At 42.5% G+C, this 21,058-nt stretch overlaps 1 protein-coding gene and 1 long non-coding RNA gene across 3 annotated transcripts in view; one reads left to right on the top strand and one right to left on the bottom strand.

Annotated features, from left to right (window-relative positions):
* TMEM104 (transmembrane protein 104) overlaps positions 1-20,751 on the top strand; it is an 80,663-nt gene extending 59,912 nt beyond the window's left edge. For both annotated transcript variants that reach the window (XM_081184604.1, XM_081184603.1), the window contains exon 10: positions 15,626-20,751. In XM_081184604.1, the coding sequence (XP_081040730.1) occupies positions 15,626-16,386 (761 nt within the window). In that variant the 3' untranslated portion in view covers positions 16,387-20,751. The remainder of the gene's footprint in view (positions 1-15,625) is intronic.
* LOC308581909 lies at positions 2,516-11,883 on the bottom strand. The gene is made up of 2 exons (XR_014005373.1): positions 11,575-11,883; positions 2,516-6,706 (listed from the first exon to the last, which is right to left on the bottom strand). It is a non-coding gene; the product is annotated as an uncharacterized lncRNA (long non-coding RNA).
* Positions 20,752-21,058: the final 307 nt, after the last annotated feature.

Genomic DNA, 21,058 nt, shown 5'->3' with positions numbered 1-21,058 from the left:
CTGATCTTCACAACAAATACAATGGATAGGTCATCTTACACACTGGTGGCAAAGCTGTAGCTTTCCAGATGTGGTTGAGCTGCAACTCACAGCAACCCCAGTCAGTTTATGACCAGGAGTTATGGTTCAGCAACATTGGGGGGGCCATAGTTTAGCCACCCTTGACCTAGAGCCCGGCATGCAGTGCCTCATTTTTTCCATCCAGCATTGTAGAATGTTTAATTGGTTAATCAATTAGTTTGTACTGCATGTGTTGAGAAGCATATATTAAGGGCTAGAGATCATGGGAAAAACACAACAGTGTGGAGAAAATCATCATTAAACATTGACTTTGTTAGTAGCTAAGGCATTTAATTGCAACTTGTTACAGTATGAGACTCCTAGCAGGCTGCAGAGCCAATGCTGAAGAGTTTACCCAGCTAGCCCTCAGTCAGGAGCAGGTTTTGTTCAGTTTGTTACAGATGCTATATCTGCTATTATTGAATGTTGTTATATTTTAATAATTATGCCTTCTGCAAATTCCCCAGAGTGCTTGCTTTCAGTTTCTCAGTCTAGTTTTCTTTCAGTGGTGCCCTGAAATTTACTCATTTCAGGAAAATTAGCGTGTTAGTCCTTTGTGCAGTCTTCTTCCATGGACTGTCACAAACACTTCAGAAAGGTAGTGCCTGGATTTCTGCTCTTCTAACTGATAAGACCCCACAGAAGATGGAGGCTGAAATCTTTTGCCCACTTACTTGGGAGTAAGTCCCTTTGAACAATTGTAGGTATATTTATTCAAAGGTAGGTGCATCTAGCTCCTATAGCAACACTGCAGAAAAACTGACAATAAAACTGGAGAGTTCTGCTTTGCACATCTATGCATGTTCTTTCTTTTCATCCTTTGAACTCTCATTCAATTGCTTTCCAATACAGAGGCTTTAAATTTTGGAAAGTTATTTTTAAGAAAATGGTTGTGTCAATACAGCATGCCTTGCTTCACTAGTGGATAGATTAGGAAATCAATACTAGTGGCAGATTCCCTACATACACACAACTGGAAAAAATGCTCAGATTAAGTGGTGCCTCTGATGGAGAAGTAGCATGTGGAATGGTTTTCAAAAGAAGCCCTTTCTGCAGCACGGTTCCCATTATTTGTACACATTTAACAATTTATATAATCTGTTGATAAATGTTTTAGACAGTAGTGGTTTCCTGAACTTGGGATAAGAATGAAAATTGGGTATTATAACCCAATTTTGCATGGTGGTTCCTGACATCAAGAGGTTTTTGTCTTTATGGATACAGTTGAACACCATTTTGAAATAAGATGGTAGAATAAACCTTTCAGGACTGTCCTGATTTTAACCACTGGTTTCAAAACTGTACTGATTTTTTGTTTTCTTAGAATTCCCAAGCAACACTGAGTGTGATGCTTCTAGGTTTGAACTTTGGATAGTCACTTAATGATGTGTTCATTTCCCCTGATCTTGAGAAGATCCAGTGGTTTTATTTAAAGCATATGATGCATTAGTTTGCTACACAAGTGAAAGAAACTAGTTCTACATTTCCAGAGAGCCTCTCTCTAGTGTTGCTCAATCTTTACTTAGAAGAAATACCTAAAATGCATGTGATTTTCTTCTGTGGTGGTTCATCTGTTACCATTTGCCTTCTCTAAGATGAGCAATTAGCCAAAACAAAACAAAAGAACCCTCTTTTTCTGAACTGCTGCATAGATTCATAATTCCATACAGTAGTATGGCTGTCCTGCTGCTGTTTTTAAATTAAAATGTAAATTCATCCGGAGATTCCATCTCTGAACTAGTTTTGTTCCCACTCCTAAAATTTGACAATTGCTAATTGGGAAAGGGGACTGGGGGAATACTTCAATTTTTTAGAGCCATGGCTTGTACAGAGGTTTAAAAACTCTTGCTATTTCCAGTCTCCTGCAGTGAGATTAGTATGTCAGCATCCTTCCCCTCTAGACAGGCACTCTTCTTCTGATAAAAGGCTGAGCTTACTGTGACAGTTTACGATAGGCTCATTCAGACTTCTTGCTCTTCCGAGTCTGTTTTACACACTGTACAGGTAGGATGGGTAAAATTCTGAGCCACAAGCCATTTCATGTTTGTTTTAAGGGTATTCAAGTGACGTCCTTATCTCACCAACTTCGTATGTGTGCATTTTCTTTGTTTCTTTTGAGGGAGGACAAGAACAGCTGATAAATAATGCACTTAGAAGGGAGAAGAAAATATATTTACAACGAATATATTTCTCCACAATCTCATCTCTTTGTGAAACATCTGCTGAAGAACTAGTTTTCAGCATCGTCTGTTGGGGGTGAGGTGTGAGGTAAAGTGGTGCCATTTTGAGTCTTAGTCCCTTGTTAGTTTCAGATAAAAAATCAAGAATGGTGTAGAGTGCTGTATCCGGCTGTTTAAGATCTTGCTAGATAAAATGAGTGTTTAAGAAGAGCGTTTTTTCCCCAGACTGGAAGAGAAAGTTGTGCCATTTGCACGGTTATGTTTTAGCTGTGGCATTCAGAGCAACTGTTTATTTCAATTTCGTGCTACATCCAGGGTAGAAAGGAGGAGTAACTCAACATGCCATAATATCCGTAGTGGAGTATTTTGTTACCCAGGCAGTTCTAGGAAATTGTGGTGGTGCTTCACTAGACCCACCAAATTCGAGAAGTTTTCTTGTTATGTAAGATTTACATCTTGTTCATGACATGCCCAAGTTCTGTCCAAATATACATTGGCAGAGCTGGTGCTATAATGAGGCACATTGAAACCATTGTCTCAGGCAGCAGGCAAATGTGGTTAGGTTAACAAGCATGGACTGTTGCTCCCATGCCTCATTGTTGCTCCACTCTCCTATTTCTCCACTCTCATTATTGCTGTCTTTGCCACTACCATTCACCCAGCTGCATACTGAGCCTCTCCAACACCCACACCCTCCTCCTCTCTTGCTCTAGCACCTGAGGAAAGGCCCAAGGAGCCTTTCTCAGAGCAAGGCATTGTGAAGTGTACTTATAAAAATACCTCTAAGCGGTAGCCAGAAAACTAAAGCAACAACAATGCGGCAGGGCACCTGCACTGCCATAGCTCAAAATGGTGCATAAATGTAGGAAAAAGTTTAAAGTTATGCTGTTTAAAGTAACTTTCACCTTGTTCCTTGTTCTTAAGCTTAAAAAACATTTCTAGCTGCTACAGCAGTGTGGGCCCTTTCCCAGTACTTACACATCTTTACCACCTAAATGCACAGTATTCTGTCATACTCAGTTTGAGGGATAAGATATCATCCTTTTTCTCATGGGGCGACATAAGTGAATTTCATAAAGTACATTTAGTTGAAATTGAGCAGCGTAGCAAGTACATAGTTAGGCTAGTGCCCCCAAATTGTGGAGTTTTGCTGTCTACTGGATGAGAATAAATTAGGCAAAACAGCATTCCCATTTTGCTGACTAGGTGCCTGCAGTCTTTTTTTATAAGACTATAATGCCTCCCTATATCTTGCTTGGTCTTCCCTATCTCCTTTACAGGCTGACCCTCCACATTGCTCCTGTGTCCTCTTTTGGGGACACTTTTTTCCAGAGCCTGCTCACATTCTGAACTTCTTTGTCATTTCTGTTGAGTTCTTGTTCCTAAGAGTGATATATTAATGATGTATTTCAGACATTGCAGTTCTTATAGTTTGTTATTCTTGCCACTGTTGTGTACTGGAATATGTAATAAATTTTATGAAAGCTTGCATAGAATGAAGCCTATGGCTCAAATAAATGTGAAGAAGAAGACGGTGCCACCTGCAGGAGAATTGTTAAATAACTTAAAACAAAAAACATAATCATGCATCAAATTAAGTGAACTCTAATCCATGAAAGTTGCACCGTAATGAATTTGTTAGTCTTTAAGGTGCCACAAGACTATTGTTTTTCCTGTTCCTTCTGGAAACTTTAAAAAAGTTGATCAAAGACATGATTACTTGAAATTAAGGGGAACTGAAATCAATGTGGCTTACAATATACTTCTTTTTTAATCTTGGTGTGTTAGACTAATACTAGTGTTTCAGTATTCTCCATCATTTACCCTCTGTTTGCTTTTCTCTTGAATCTTACCTCAGAACCTCTCAGTGCCAGTGTTTTGCTGGGTCTCTAGGCCATCACCCTAACATTTTACAAGCCTTTGCTTATACAGTGGTACCTCGGGTTACCAACGCTTCAGGTTACATATGCTTCAGGTTACAGACTCCGCTAACCTAGAAATAGCACCTTGGGTTAAGAACTTTGCTTCAGGATGAGAACAGAAATCATGCTCCGGCGGCACGGCGGCAGCAGGAGGCCCCATTAGCTAAAGTGGTGCTTCAGGTTAAGAACAGTTTCAGGTTAAGAACAGACCTCTGGAATGAATTAAGTACTTAACCCGAGGTACTACTGTACTAAGGGATCTTGACAACAACTATCTAGGAGCATGTGCAACTGTGAGAGGAAGAATCTGCCCCTGAAGCCTCTCCCACATTCAGAGGGACTGCAATATCCTCTCCTCTTCCTCCTCCTGTTTTCCTCCTGGTGCTTCCTCCTCCTAAGAGTCTATCCTGATACTTTTTCGATGAGGAACAAAGCAAGAGGCATGTACTGCAAGAGGGTGATTCATTATCATTATGCGCTGGCGTATTGATTCTCCGCTTTGGGAGGAAAGTTCTGTCACGCCATCAGCTAGGACTGATGGATAGCTCTGCCAGAAATGTGTCAAAACTCTTGACACAGTGCTTGCTTAAACAAATAGTTCTAAGTGGATTGAGGGAAGGAATGGACTTATGGGCACCTCCTATTCTGTCAAGATGGTGGGGCAGAATTTCATGCTCTCATCTGCTCTGCATTACTTGGAGAAGTGAAAACTGAAAGTGTCATTCATGCCTTCTAGTGGCATTTGATAGTGTTGCTCAAGGCTTTGAGCTTAAAGAATGTATGGCTCTGGGGAAGGTAGAATAACTGAGTTGCTGGGAAATGGGAGACCTCAATTTACACCTCCTGTTCTGTGTATATCTCCTGTTGCATGCAATTAGAGAGCTGTTCTGGCCAAGAATTTCCAGAGTAGTAGTCTTTTATTACTCTGTTGCAGCAGAACCAACTAAGAGCTTTGTGGCACATGGAAAGAGTTAGAGGTACTTATACACATGGTGATGGTGGGAAGTGTTAACAGTGAGGATGGAGGGAAATAAATAGTAATGATTATGGACAGGATTCTTCTTTTCCTCCTTTCATGCAACTCCCAAAATTGGCTCTGTGGGGGTTGAGAGAACCCTCAGAATAGCACACATGGGGGAGAAGTAGTGGTATCTGGCAAACTGTAATGCTTGCATATACAGAAAGATCGTAAAAGCAGGATGTTGAATTCTACTGTGTTTAATTAACTGTAGACCTTAACATATCACAATATAAAATCTTTGCTTTTGTCAGCAAGTTAAATATCCTTTATCTTGATTCAGTCCATAGGTGAATTATAGCATATTAAGAGATTTATTATGAATTGAATTGAGACAAATGATTTTTATCACAGTACATGTATTAAAGCTTAGTAGTGTCAATATGTTTATGTTATCAATAACTGGTTTGTGGATGTTCATAGTAAATTATGTAATTATCACTGTCCTTTTCTGCATTTCATTTCCCTCTGACCTCAATGTCGGTAATTCCCTCACCAACCATGTGTGGAAGTCAGGATAACACTTGATGATGTGAACTGTAGTCTGGACCAAATGTGTTAGTCCTTAAAGTGCCACAAGATCCTTTTCCGTTTCTGTCTGAGAGTGTATATAAAAAGGTAAAGGTAAAGGACCCCTGACAGTTAAGTCCAGTCGCAGATACAGTCATATAAAATTGCTCTTGACTTTGTTGCCTTGCAGATACCTAGCATAGTTATCCACAGTTGCTGAAACGTTGCTTGATGTGCTTGACCAATAATGCTTAGAATTGAAAGTCAGCATTGAAACAATTAGATATCGTCACATTGCCCAGAATAACTGCTGGTTTCCAGATCAGCAGAACAAGAGCCAACACATTTTAGCTCCGCAAGTAACATGAACATTACTTTTATGAAAATGGAACATAATTGTATAGGAATGCCATTTGATATTTAGGTATAGTTTTGAATGAGGTTTCACAAACCAGGACAGATAACCCAAAAGTATAAACATCCTCCAATAATTGTCAGCATAAGAACAACCAATTAGCCTGAAGGCAGAATGATCTAGTAGTGACCAGTGCAAGACCCCATAGAAAAACTAAACGTTTCAGTCCCTGATGTTGTTGAGTTCTTCTTGGTGGTCTGAAGCCTCTGTTGGCCTACACTTGCTTTATGTGTGACAGGAGCACTCATTCCGAAAAACTTCACACTTTCTGTCAAACAATACCTGATGAGCTTGGGAAGGCTAAACTAACTTTTCCGTGTTCCCTGTGGAGATCCGTGTCCTTATCTTTCTGCCACAAATGGAATTTTTAATATCCCCAGGCTTCCAGGCTTTCCCTAAGTACCAATGTTTAGATATAGGCTCATACATATTCATTCCACATCTGGCCAGAAGAACAGTTCCCTGTAGCAGAGTTGTCCACTTCTCTAAAATCAACATCTTCTGGGTCAAGTTGGGCAGACAGCATTTGTTTTCCTCACAGCAGGTCTTTCAAGAGGGAGTCTCATCACTCTTGAGTTCCCCTTCAGATTTTCTCTTTGTTCTAGGAAAGGGGCAAGGAAGAAAAAGTCATTATGTGCCTTCCTTGCTGCTCTCATGTGTTACAAGCCTGGTCATATTGCACAGGCAAATCTTCTTTTAGAACATGCTTTTAGAGCACCTTGAGCAGGAAACCTTGGCTTTCTTTTCCTGACTACTACCTTAGACTGTGACTTCTTTGTAGCTCCTTTTTAAAAAAAACAACTATATGAAGACATCATATTTAATAATAGTATGTGTCGGGCCTTTCCCTGACTCTGAGGTGGGCTGCAGATGGGCTTTGTCTCAGGCATCAGATCAAGGATAGTAGGGTCTGAGGCAAATGAGTCTGAGCCAGGCAGAAAGAAGAATTCCAAGGGTTGAAGGGCCAAAGGCAAACAAGTTATGATCAGGAGACCAGAGGCCTAGACAGGCAGCTTGTACTGACAAGGCTGCAAGGGCTTTTGGGGGCTTGGTGTGACCTAATTGACTTGGAGAGACAGTTGACATTATTGGAGGCACACACACCCCCCACTCCTGGTTCTTCACTCTTCTCTTTGCCCTGCCTATTTTTTATTTTTTAGGTATAGGTATCAGCAGCGGTGGCGCTGCTTTTCACCCTCCCTTTCTCTGTGACTGGGTAGGTTGCAAGCAAGCAAGGCAAAGCTGCTTGCCAGCATATACCAGATCCTTCATGACTCCAGCTTACAAACATTTTCATTAACAAAAATTCAGAACCCAAGGCAGGAGTGGCAGCTGGCTCAGGCAGTAAGACACTAGCTTTGACACTGCAGAATTGTTGAGGATAAAGGAGTAAAAGGCATTGGAACACTGACTGTTGGAAACCTTGGTTTGAGACCCTCTCAACACTTTTCCGTGTGGCACAGAATTTGTTAATACTTCAGTAAAACATATGTAAATATGTTATATAAGTTGCATCAACATGATCCTGCCATTATGCGTCAATTCATGATACCAAAGTTGTCTTTGCAGAATTTCTTTTTGTTGGGGATTTGTGCTCCTGCTGATTTCCCAGTTGGTAATGCTGTATAGACTTGCCAGAGATCCTCATTTCAACAACTCTAATGAGGTTGTGACTTTCAAGGACATGTTGGCTACATGCTCTGAGTCTTGAGAAGTGCATTTAGGGGACCTTTCGCTTCCTTCAAGGGTCACAGACCAGCCTGAGAATATCCCAAATTAGCAACTGTTGCCCTTTCATATCATCTTGATCATTACAGAATGTGTTTGCCAGCGAGAGAATAGAGAATGGAAATAACCATCCTATTATTTCCATTTGCAGAATTGCGCCAGGATCTATTTTAGTTCTTTAAAAAAGCACAACACAACATCCTTTGTTATCCATATCAAAGTTTGGTTATGTTCATGTGAATAGGTTAGGGATTCCAATGCTTGAAGTCACAGGGCAAATCACATTTTCTGTGACTAAGCTACTGCACAGGGGTGTGCGACTAAACTACCAATCTGAGCTCTTAGGAAGAAGAGCTATCTTTAAAAGTAATACATAATCCTCATTCCCTATCTTTTGCCTTATGTGGTTTCTCTCCATTCATCACCTCCACTGATTTTCTCTCTTGTGTTTCCACAAATGCCTCATGAGGGCCTGTCCTCAACTATCCAGGAGCCATGTGTAGTTCCAGAGAAATTTTGATCAGCCCTTGTTTCCACAAAACCTGGCTTCTTACACTTACTTTTCTAAATACAGTGGTACCTTGGGTTACATACGCTTCAGGTTACATACGCTTCAGGTTACAGACTCCGCTAACCCAGAAATAGTACCTCGGGTTAAGAACTTTGCTTCAGGATAAGAACAGAAATCGTGCAGCGGCAGCACAGCAGCAGTGGGAGGCCCCATTAGGGGTTAAGAATGGACCTCTGGAACGAATTAAGTACTTAACCCGAGGTACCACTATAAAACGATGAAGGTAACTATTCAGTAATGGTAAATGAGCCTAAATAGATGGGGGTAGTATTGCTTTATTTTTCATTTTGCAGCTGTAAATAGTGCTAAGTGGGCTGTGCATTGGGGGATATTTTTTTTTTAGTAAATAGTGACAATAATAAAACCATATTATAATTTTAACAGGTTTGACTACACATAGTTTGCCTTTGCTTCTTATTCTCCTTTATCAGATGTCTCTATTTCTGGCACATTGTCCGTGTCTCTGGTATCTCTGTAGAAAGAGTAAACTTGGCCACTGATGTTCTTTAGCTGTAAAAAGGTAAAGGTACCCCTGCCCATACGGGCCAGTCGTGTCCGACTCTAGGGTTGTGCGCCCATCTCACTTAAGAGGCCGGGGGCCAGCGCTGTCCGGAGACACTTCCGGGTCACGTGGCCAGTGTGACGAAGCTGCTCTGGCGAGCCAGCACCAGCGCAGCACATGGAAACGCTGTTTACCTTCCCGCTATAAAGCGGTACCTATTTATCTACTTGCACTTAAGGGTGCTTTCGAACTGCTAGGTGGGCAGGAGCTGGGACCGAAAGACGGGAGCTCACCCCGCCGTGGGGATTCGAACCGCCGACCATGCGATCGGCAAGTCCTAGGCACTGAGGTTTTACCTACAGCGTCACCCGCGTCCCTTCTTTAGCTGTAAGAGACCTTTATTTGAGCAGGAACTGAGCAGCTGGGAAAGCCAATGCTGGAATAAAGGGCATCGCTTAGAGCAGGAATGTGGAACCCCTTTCAGCCTGTGGGCCATATTCCCTTCTAGGAGCCGCAGTGGCAGATAATGACCAGAGGCAGAAGTGGACAGAGCAATTAATTTGAACATTACCTTTGTATAGTAGGCTGGAAAGCACACACACCTCTATCTCTATCCAGGCAGGCAAGAGACATTATCAAAGCTTCAGGATTTCAACCAGGAAAGCACTCAAGGAAGGTATAAAACAGGGCTGGTGAGGTGTGGCCTTTAGAAATCCAGGAGCCAGATAAGAGAGACCTGGAAGGCTTCCAGGTCTGAGGTTCCTCTTCTGCTTTAGACTACCAGAGCATTTGAGTTGTTGTATTCATCCCCATTGCCTTTGTTACATGAATACAGATGCATAGAGAGCTTCACATATGCCCACAAAACCCAGCTTCCCTCCTGGTCTATCAGGAGCTATCTGTTACAGACTATCACCCTCTCTTCGTTTTGATTTATCGCTGGACATAACTGGGTTTTGGAGCTTTGTCTTCATCTTGCTGCCACATAGGGACAGGAAGATAAATCTAGCCTGTGAATGTTTAGCTGTACAGTTCCAGCAGCACAAGGGAAAGGGATGTCCTCCTATATCCCCTTGACTAGGAAAATAGATCTGCCAGGATAGCTTTGGAGTGTTGAACTTCACCAGATCTTTGTGCAATGTGCATTGAAAAAATTCCATGTACTTCAAAATAAGAAACTCGGCTGAAAGGGTATGATTTAGGAAGGCAGATCAGATCTCTGCTGAAAAAGGAAAAAGAACCTATTATTCCAAGTGCTGGTACAGTTCTCATAAAGGACAATCCGTATATGTAAGTGTTGCATAACTATTGATAGCTTTGCAACGTAACAATCTTCCATAATGGAGAAGGTGCCTGAATTTCAAAAGTACCCATCATCTTACCCAGAAAGTAAGATGATACTCCTTAAATATCCAGTGTGGGATGGGAAGAAGAGGTCATTTCACTGAATTCAGTAGTCAGCAGACCAGGCCTTGCACTTTCGTCACAAAAATAACTTGCTTTTTTAAAAAGGGTGAGAGAAATCGACCAATTCACAGGATTAGTTCTCTACAGGAAGGCAAAATCAGGTCAGCTTTTCGCAGTGTAGGCTACCCTTAAAGCACCTGCCGGTTCAGAAAGGAGAAATAGCCAAGCTCTTATTCCACCGTGACTTGATGTTTGTGTACCTGTTGGTCTCTGGCTTGTAAAACCACCACATCCCATGCGGCACAGGGATGGCATGTTGGACTGACTCCTCAAGCAGGTTTGGAATGAAAAATGTGCCCTTGCAGGGTCCCCCTGACTAGCAAACAGCTACCTGTTTTCGTTAGTGGAGTATGCAGAGACATACCAGGTGACATAAAAGGCATTAAGTTCAAGAGTCTGAAAAGTGTGGGTGTGGGAAAGTGTATGGGGTTCATGCCGATAGCTTCGCTGAAAGGTCAGCTCCTTCCTGTTTAAGCATTTTGTTTGTAAATAGAACATATTTTATTTATAATTCTTATCATTTATACAAAAAGAATTACATTAAAAAATATAAGTATTTCTCGATCAGTGTTACCCTTGTGCTTGATGACCAGAAACAAGCTTTTTTATATCCAGCTCTATTGCTGTGAGGAATAACCAGAGATCACCTCTGACCATTATATGAAGGTGATTTCGCGTGAGGCTGAGTAACTCTTGCATTCAGCAACGTATCTCTTTGTGCAGTAATACTTGCATGAATGCATGAAGAGATAGCACCTAGCACACTTAGCACTGCTGCAGCCACGCAGCATTGGTGTGCGGAAGTGGGAGGGAGAAGGAAGTGGAAGCAATGTTGCCGCAGAGTGTGCGTGGTGCTCCATCCATTGGGAAGCACAGTCACTTCTCTGTTCACTCTACTCTGTAGCTCCCTAGTCTCATGCCGGGGCCCCCCATTTATCCAGTTTCTGTCTCTGACCCCCTTGGAATATCATGGGGGCCCCCAGGGAGGCATATGGCCCCTGGTTGGCGAGCGAGCACTGTTTTGTTAGCTTGTGGGCAAGGACTGTTTTGCTGCAGGTTAGTTTTGTATGAGCTGCTCTCGAGACACTGGGCTGAAGAGCAGGACACACATGAATGAATAAATACTAAGAGTGGCTTGCATTCCTTAAAGTACATGCTGCTTCTGGTGTGGAAAAGAATGGGTTAAATGAGCAGCCTGTACCTGATAAGGGAACTTGGCAAGGAAATAGGTCAGATCTTCACCCTTGATTGAGCAGAGATAGTAGAGATTTACTTCTTCTCTCTCTGCAGGGGAAGAGGTGCAGAGGTCTTGCAGTTAAATATAGTTAAGCTATGGCAGAGATACAGGACTGGACACCACAAGTCAAATTATTTTCCCCAAAGAGAAAGATCTGGATATCTTCTGCTTGCTTTTTCTGAGAAGAATAACCTGCCTTGCTTATTCTTTCTTGAGAGCTGTCTCTTCCATGTCACTCCTGCTCTCTTGTTCCTTTGTTCCTGTCAGAATGTCCGAGCTCACAATTCTCTTAAACTCTGTTGAGAATATTTGGTGTCCTTGGGCAGGTTCTAGATGACTTGAAGGGCTTTGTACCTTTGCTGTGGTGGTTTGTAGTTTTTCTGTATTTGTCATTGATAGAAGAGACTTATAAAGAGCAGTTCCAGCTGCTTTATAATGAATCTTTGGTCCCCCCCCTTCCCCCCCTTTTTTATGTCTTCAAGACAGATAATTAAAGGAAATTCTCCAGTAAACAAAGAGGTGGCAAATGGTTTCTAACAGCTTCTGCTGTACAGAACATCTCATGGCGGTTATTTTTGATTGTTACTATGTTATGTGTTTTTATATTTTAAATTGCTCTGTGATCCTTGGAGGAAGGGCAGTATAGAAATTTAATTAATCCTCCTCATGATATTAATATGCACTGAAAGCCTGTCTGGTCCAGTGGATAGAGATAGACTTGTAACTGGAAGGCCCACATGCCTTAAAATTACACCCTTTGAGCTATCTTTTATTATATATGTAAAACACTATTTATTCAAGGTTCCTAATTTCTCTTTATAGTATTGATAATCTCAATCTCAACTTCTTTTCAGTCTTCCATGTGATGGACCTTGAGATAGTTGAAGATGGCTAGCATATGTCTTCTCAGTCTCCTCTTTTCCATGTTAAATATACCCAGCTCCATCGACCGTTCCTCATAAGGCTTGGTTTCCAGACCCTTGATAATATTGGTTGCTCTCCTCTGCACACATTCCAACTTGTCAATATCCTTTTTAATTTGTGGTGCCTAGAACTGGACATAATATTCAAAGTGTGGTCTGACGAAAGCAGATCCTTGAAAAATTGTGGCAATCTGGTGATGCTTTGCCGCAAAGAAGGTTCTCTTTATGAGGACTCTCCAGACGCTTAATGGTGGTCACCAAGCAGTACAAGAAATGATGGTAGGATGATAGCAACCTGTATAAATTGCTCAGTTCTTGTTGCTTTGGGTATAAAAAAGTGGAGTCCTTGAAATATATTGTCTATAAGATTTTTCTGTGAGCATGTCAGTATTCAAATGATGAACTGGAAAACAAAATAGGCTTTGACATGTTAGGCCTGCTTTTCATGACAGTTGACCCCTTTTATATAGATAGAGTTACGCTGGATGCTGGGAAGCATATGTGCCCCTGGTACAATGAGTGATCTTGTGGTTCTGCATAGGCAGCTACAATGGAGGGAGCACATGACTCAAAGTGCACTTGAATTTACTAAATATTGTATCTTAGGTTTGATCCCATAATACTCATAGGCAATATAAGTCGCTACTCAATCTACAGGGGGACTGTCTTCCTTTTTGTATCTACTGTTATAGGGCCTTTCAGAATGTGCAGCTTGTCGATTTAATTAAGAGCCCCCTAGCATTTGTCCCATAAGCCCAAGCATTGCTGTAAAATCTGGATTTAGCTGGGTTCTTGTGAGTGGCCAGTTAATTGGGTGTTTTCTGGTAGTCACCCTAGTTTTTAGTCCCTGTGACTCCTCTCTTGGTTGCTGTGCTGTCAAAGTCCGTCTTTTTAAATGGCTTTAAATGTTCTGTGCAGTGGAAGTGTGCATTAGCATTCTGTGTGTTACAGTATCTGATTAATTGGTTTGGGGCTTCTGTTTCTCAGCCACAGCTAAAGACAGTTTGTACAAATGCCAAAACAGCCCATCTTGGCCCATTTGTTATCCTAAGCAGCCACTCTCCCCACTGAATACACCACGTTGAGGCAGGGAGCAGGAGAAGTTCCCCTTTCAAGCACAAAATGGCAAGTCTCTGGAACAAGCATGCCGGCTTGCCCCCGTGATAGAGGGGGCTGGTGCCGCCCGCCATGTGCATCTTCCGTGTGACTTGCTGAGTCATTTCCACACGCTGCGCGACATGCTGACGTGTTGTGAGCAGCATGTGCAAGTGATGTCAGCATGTCGTGCAGCATATGTACATGGTGTGCACATGGTCACCATGGAATTTAGAGGTTGCCTGGCCCCCTCCTTGAAAATTGGGGGGGGACATGGCCCCCTGCCCCCTCCAATGGTGCCCCTGCTCTGGAACACTATCGTGAAGGGCTGTAACCTACACAAGAAAAAACAATCAAAATGATGAGGGACTAATGAATGAATTAATTTTTTTCAGCCACTTCAGGTTTGGGTTTGTAAAATGGTTGCTTTCTGTTTTAGAGGCTGTTATGATCGCAAGGCTCAAAAGGTCAGCATAAGAAATGGAGATTGGAGAGGAAAAATAATTTAACAGAAATGAAACTTAAGCAGAAATTTACTAAACGGCTGTGGCTGCTGGTGCCCATTAAGATTGGTAGGGTGGAAGTCAGGGAGAACAACAGCAGGTATAGCAGAGCCAAAGACAGGTAAAGCCAACTAAGATTTGTCCCTAACCTCCTTCCTACAAAGTTCTGCAAAGGCAACTCTGAGATGGAGGAGGCAGCCAGCAGCTAGGGCCACCCCCTGGACTGGAGCCAAGAAAGAAGACAGGCTTAAGGTGGTGGTGGCTAAGGGCAGACTGAAATTGGTGGGCAGCACACTAATTGCTCTAGATCAGTCACAATGTCACTGAGAAGGGGTGGGGCATATTTGGACCAAGTGGATTGAGAAGAAGATCCCACACTCCTATTAGCTAATTCATTAGAGTTTTAGAAAACATAATGGAGCTGAATGGAGTGCCCAGTGGTCAAGGAACAAATCTTCAAACGGAAGGTCCTTGTGCCCTTCATCATAATGCTCAACTTCCTGTTCAAGCACATCTGAGGGCCCTATTTATTCTTTATTTTAGCTCAGTAAAACTATTTTTGTTACTATCACTAATGTTTAATATATGACATTAGACCTGCTTTGCCTTGCCCCAGCAAATCTTCATTCGGCAAGCAAATAAACAGCATTATATGTTGCTGTTGTAGTAAATGTCAAGTAAGTGTGTGCTTTATGCCTGCATTTCAACTCCAATTTTCAGTGCTTTCTTTTCAGTCCCTGTTAGACCTTCTCCCAATTGAGATTAGTCCCAGGCAGCTTGTTTGGCAGTTTCTTATGCAGAACAATGTCAATGTGTTCTTTACAAATACCCTAAATTTAAATATAAGCCAGTTGCAAATATTCCTGTCTGTGTCATTTATGTAAAATACAGTCCCACTCTCCTCAAACAAATGCTGTGAAAACCAAAGGGCATGAGCATTGTCTCTTGTGCGCTCCTGTGCTGCCCAGAAGCAATCTTTCAAATGCCCTTTCCGCCAAAGTGGTACATGCTCATGCTAGGAAATGTCTTCAGTGCACTTTTACTAACATGAATGAGACTGGGGACCCTGGGGTAAAGAGAAGGTGTTGAGTTCAAAGACAACAGTTTTATTTTATATTTCTTTGAGGACTCAAGCAGCAGCTGTGATGGGTCAAACCCATTTCCTATGAGGCAGATGCCCCTGAGAGAAAGTGTGATTGCTGGATAACCCTGTTTCAAAGATAGCCAACTGTACTTTTGTATTGGAGTCCCCACCCACAGTGTACAGCCTGGTGCTGAACACACGTATTTATCTCCTTGTAGATCTTTTCTTTGTATGCAGCACTGCTTTCTCCAGGGAAGCATGTGTCGTCGTCCCCTTATCACTTGCACTATAGACTGTAGTGATCCAGCGCAGAGATTAGAGGAGGAAATATATATTTTTGTGTGCATAGTTTCTGCTCTGACTTCAACATGTTCCTTTTTCTCTCTCCTTCCCCACCCCTTGTCTTCCAGCATTTGTCGTCATGATAATTATAGCCCTTCTCCGGATTTCCAAAGGGAAAGGGGAAGGTCACCCTCCTTTAGCGCAACTCTCAGGGATCCGCAATCTCTTTGGGGTGTGCGTTTATTCCTTCATGTGCCAGCACTCGCTGCCATCTCTCATCACTCCCATCTCCAAGAAGAAACACGTTAACAAGTTGGTCCTGTTGGATTACACCTTAATCCTGGGTTTCTACAGCCTCTTGTCCTTCACTGCTATCTACTGCTTCAAGAACGGGACTCTCATGGATATGTATACGCTCAACTTCACCAGCTGTGACATTGTCAATATCGCCGTTATCCGCTACTTCCTGGGCCTCTTTCCTGTCTTCACCATCAGCACCAACTTTCCTATAATTGCCGTGACTCTGAGGAACAATTGGAAGACTCTCTTCCACCGGGAAGGGGGAACCTACCCTTGGGTAGTAGATAGGATTTTTTTCCCAGTCATTACACTCATTCCCCCCATTATTGTGGCTTTCTGCACCCACGATTTGGAGTCTTTGGTGGGCATTACTGGAGCCTATGCTGGGAATGGGATCCAGTATATCATCCCTGCTTTCTTAGCATATTGCAGCCGAAAAGACACTCAGCTGATCTTTGGAAATGGCACGCTCAATAAACATTTGTCCCCTTTCCGGCACACATTCTGGATTGGGTTTGTCCTACTCTGGGGACTTTTTTGCTTTCTGTTTGTGACTGCAAATATCATATTGAGTGAAACTAAGCTCTAATGATGGAACGATGCCGTTTGTTATCAAATAAACTGGAGGTGACTTCTGAGACTTCTTCTGATCTTGCACCTCCTAAGAACCTGCTAATACCGTCTTGAGCTTGGTGCTCACTTTATCAATTTTGGGTGCAGTGCTGCTTGTCCGGTTCAGTTCTTAATTCAGATTTTCCCCTTCAAAGTATAAAGCTTTGAGTGTGGTCACTCTACCAGGCTGCTGTGGCCGCACGGCATCTCTCTATATTTGCCTTGATCACAGATTCCCATATAAACTGTCTTCCTCTCTTGTCCTATGATATGTCAGAAGCTGTCAGATATGCATCTCTCCCTCAAGAGTGATAGAGGGGTGAGCCTTGCTGAAACCAGTCAAGCAAGCAGTCAATGAAAGCAAGCAATGATTCCTTATCATTCTCATGTCCCCTGAGGTGACTCTCCTTTTTCCTCAACTAACAGGGAAGAATCAAGAGAAAGATGGACACAACTAGTTGAATCAGATTTCATTGAAATGTTCCATGGCGTGGGGTCAGCCTACACTGAAAAAAACGAGGGAGAAAATGCCCAGGGGTAGATTCTTCCCACTCCAACACTACTGTTGTTTCCTCCATTTCAGTTACAGTCTTTCCAGCACACATCTGCCTTGCTGCATGTAATGTGGGATCTGATGCATAGATGTTACTGTGGATTTAAATGAATACTTTTCATCTGGTGAGCATTTTGCTTCTGTTCGCTTTTGTGTTTTCTGTATGTAATGCCCAATCCCCTCCATATTTGATTCTATGCAGAGGGTGAAAAGGAGGTTGCAGTTAAGTCTGGGTAGGTACCACCAAAGCCTTATTTCATGAAGCATTGAAGGGAAAGCCTGTTTCCACAGTTCTTTTTTGCTGCTAAGTCGCTTCAGCATTACCGTGGTCCTCTGTTTCACACCAGTCCTGAGGCAGCAGGGCAGGCCCTGACTGCAGCACTCTCCATCGCAGGCACGAAGGTGCTAATTACTTGCTGGATGGGTAACATGTAAAAGAAGCACAGTTCTCATTTCCTAGCACCTCACCTGCATGTTGCCAGATGTGGAGGGCAGCACCTAACCGTGTCTTTATGAAGAAATCGTATGAGTTAGTGTTACCAGAGAGAATAAAATCATGAGGGGAAGCTAAAGCAAGAGACATTCATGAAGCCATTGTTTTCTGTTTGAATATAAAGGCAATCATTACTTCCCAAAGCACACTAAATTGCCAAGAGAATTCAATCCCGCTCACTAAAAATTAATCTCCCACCTCATCCCAGGTTCATGGTTTGTTTTTTTTAAGGTTCCCACCACTTTGCCTTCAACATGACCTCTTTTTCAGTTTATGTAAATCTAAGCTACATCTGACTAGTACTGTGCTTTGAAACCTGGGTCTGCCACAGGTAAATCTAAGAGATGTGTGTGAGGGGGTCTTATGTTAAACATAAAAGAAATGCAGATTGGAAGGGGGGCTATTAACTCCTTCCTTGCCTGTGCCTTATTTCCCTGTACTCTGTCCCCTAATGTCACTTTTCCCTTGGCCAGGCTGCTATATCAGAACTAAGTCAGTGTGAGAGACTCCTGGTAGGGAAATCTGCAGGGAAGCTTCTCTCTTCACCTGCACATCCCCTTTGCTCTTTAAATTATCCTCATCCTCCACCTCCCTGCTTTATACATGATGGGGAAAGGTCTGGATTTAAAGACACAGGTCTGCTTCTAATTGCATGTAGTTTGGACTGTGGGATCTTTGCCGACAAGGAGTACTGACCATCATTCTGTGATGAAATCACAAAAAGCATTTAGGAGATTGCAGAGCTTAGGAGGGGTCATGGGTCACAAAGGTTTTAATATGAGGGAAATTCAACTCTTTTCACTTCAAATATGTTTAAACTGCTTTTTCTATTATTAAATTTCATCTTCCAAACCCCCAGATTATACTTGCCTTTTCCATCCTGGTGTAGCTGTGATATTAAATTTGACATTTCATCAAAGTGAGTTAAGAAATTCAGTGGTTTTTAAAAAATAAATCAAAATTACTATCAAGTATAATTATAAAAATCAAATTGGTTTTGCTGCAAAAAAAAAGATTGTTGGAAGGTGTGTTAAAAACAAACACAGCAAATTTTGTAACACAACTCTATTCATAGATAACAAAAGTCCTTGATATGTTGCATAAAGCTATGTTTGCCGACTAGGGGGAGTTTGCTCCAGGCACAATAAAACCTGATGACATCCCTCTCTTCTTCATCTCAAGCTGTACTTGGCAGTCCTTGCTGGTGCATCAGAGTCACCTATACAACCTGAAAGCTTGCAGATAGCTGATGCTGCTCCTTTGACACCAGGTTTCTGAAAACTGTCTCTGAGTGAATTGGTAAGGAATTACACAGTGCCCAGGTTGAGGGGAAACAAAATTACAGATTTTAAGATTCTATGTGCACAATCCATTTGAAATGGGAACCGTCCTGCCACAATTGGTTCAGAAGTTTAACAACTGATTCCTTCTGTCACTCTTTCTCATCACTGTTATAAGATTCTTGTCAGACTGGAAGTGAGAAAACAGAGCTGTCGCATGGAGGCCCAGCCTGCCCTTATGCAATATGAGGCAAGGATAGTATCACTGCTGGCATTTTAGCAGCAGAATGGATGTACCTGAGAAATGACCTATAAATGTATGGAAATTGCACTGTGGCAATCTTCTCGTCTTTGGCTGGCTGCAGAATGTGCTTAGCTGCTGCAGTGCAGGACATCTTCGGGAGAAGACAAGCCTGAAGAGGAAACCCTACACAAATCTGAAGTGGAGTCCCTAAGGCTGTTGGATGACATCTTGTATGCCTCCCTCCAACAACCCCTGCAGCCAAGCTGGTGCCAAACGTATTGCTCTGCTTTCCTTTGGACCACATCAGTGAGGCCGAGCGGGGGCAGCCTGGGACCTTCATACACACTGCCCAGGCTTGCCCCCCACCCTGGGAGGACACTGGTGCTGTTACTGCAGCTAAAACAATATGGGAGGCAGCAGTTGTGAGTTATGGTTCTCTGCATCAGCAGCAGGTGGTTTAATTCTCTAACAGTTTGATTTCACCCCAAGAGAGACCCATTGCCTCTTGAGAAAGACTGATGCCAACAATACAGAAGGTGCTGAATAACGGCAAGCCCTATGTCTATTTCAGCCCCATGGAGCGGTCACTGAATTTTTCTGTGCTTTTGACTTTCAAGATAATATGGGTCACTTAATGGACATCTTCACCTGCAATCTTCAAAGAGGTTTCTTCTCTTGTGACACACCTTTTCGTTTTCTCCACGAGCCATCTCAGAAGAACAGAAAGCACTGGGTTTCACAGAAAGCTGAAGCTGGACAAATTGCTAAGGTTACAGCCAAACAGCAAGCCTAGTCTGGAACTTCTGCTACTTTAGCAGTTCTGTTTTCCATCTTGTCGAAGGCGTACTACAAAGCACAATTATGCTAATTGCCTGTATTGCACAAGAAATGTGTCCTTTGGACAGCCTCCCCATCCCCACCACCTCAGCTGTACGTTGTCGTTTGGGATTTCTCCCTTCCCCTTTTATCTAAATCCCATGTGGCATTATGTGCCCTTTTGGCTTAGATTATATCTTTTCTCCTTTTATGTTGCTCCAAAGGTTATAAAATGTGAAATTTCCTCTTTGATTTCAAAAGAAACTTGACAGTCAGGGATGACTTTTCTCTCTGCATGAATAGGGAGAGCACTTTTGAAATGGCTTGGCAGTAGTACCTTCCATTCCTCTCTCACCTTGAAGAACTTCCTTTCCTGTTTTCTGATGGATTTGTATTGATGTACCTTCCCAGGTGCCTTCAGTATGTGAGCAGTGGAGGTGTCTACCTCAATTAATGGTGAAAGCCCTACAAGAGGAGGGAAAGTTTGATGCTAGTATCACAATATGCCTTAAAACATGAGAGAGATTGAGGTTGACCAAGATGGATAAAATGTATGTTTGTGTGTGTGTTTATTTTACTGGCACTATTACAAGATCCCCAAGGGATGGGGTGGTGGTAGAATCTCTCATTCCTTGGAGGTTTTTAAGCAGAGGTTACATGACCATCTGTCATGGATGCTTTAGCTGAGATTCCTGCATTGCAGGGGGTTAGACTAGAGGACCTTTGGGATCCCTTCCAACACTATGATTCTATGAATCCAGGGCTCAACCTGGCTGAATATGATGCAGTGGCTGATACCTTCTCCCATCTGGTTTAACGTGAGACAATATTTTTAATTGCCTATTAAAATGTAACAATTCTTCACTATGGCACTTTGCTGCTCTGTGTCCTCAGCTTGTCCCTGTATGTAATTATTTTTCAGAAAGGCATAAAGAAATAAATGCAGATTATGCATCTGTTGTGGTTTGGCCTTTTCCTGCATACATTAAGGCAGTGTATCTTGAATTAGTTTCTGTTGACGGATCAGTTGGCAGAAGTAGCAAAGGGGAGGGGGGCATCCATGCTGGCAGCAGCTCATGGAGTAATCCTTGTCTTCTCTTGTCCCTCCGTATTAGCCTCCTGCTTCCTGTAGCACTAGGTGTTCTCCGAAAAGTCAATTAAAACAGCTGTACCTTACCCGACTCAATTACATTTCCTTGTGCTTAAAAACTAAACAAATTGAATCATTTTGCTGCCTCAGGCAGCAAATGAAGTTTCTTCTGG

The sequence above is a fragment of the Podarcis bocagei genome (genome assembly GCF_964188305.1).
Source record: "Podarcis bocagei genome assembly, chromosome: 2".
In the NCBI taxonomy this organism is placed as follows: Eukaryota; Metazoa; Chordata; class Lepidosauria; order Squamata; family Lacertidae; genus Podarcis; species Podarcis bocagei.
This window is presented reverse-complemented; position numbering and strand designations above follow the sequence as displayed.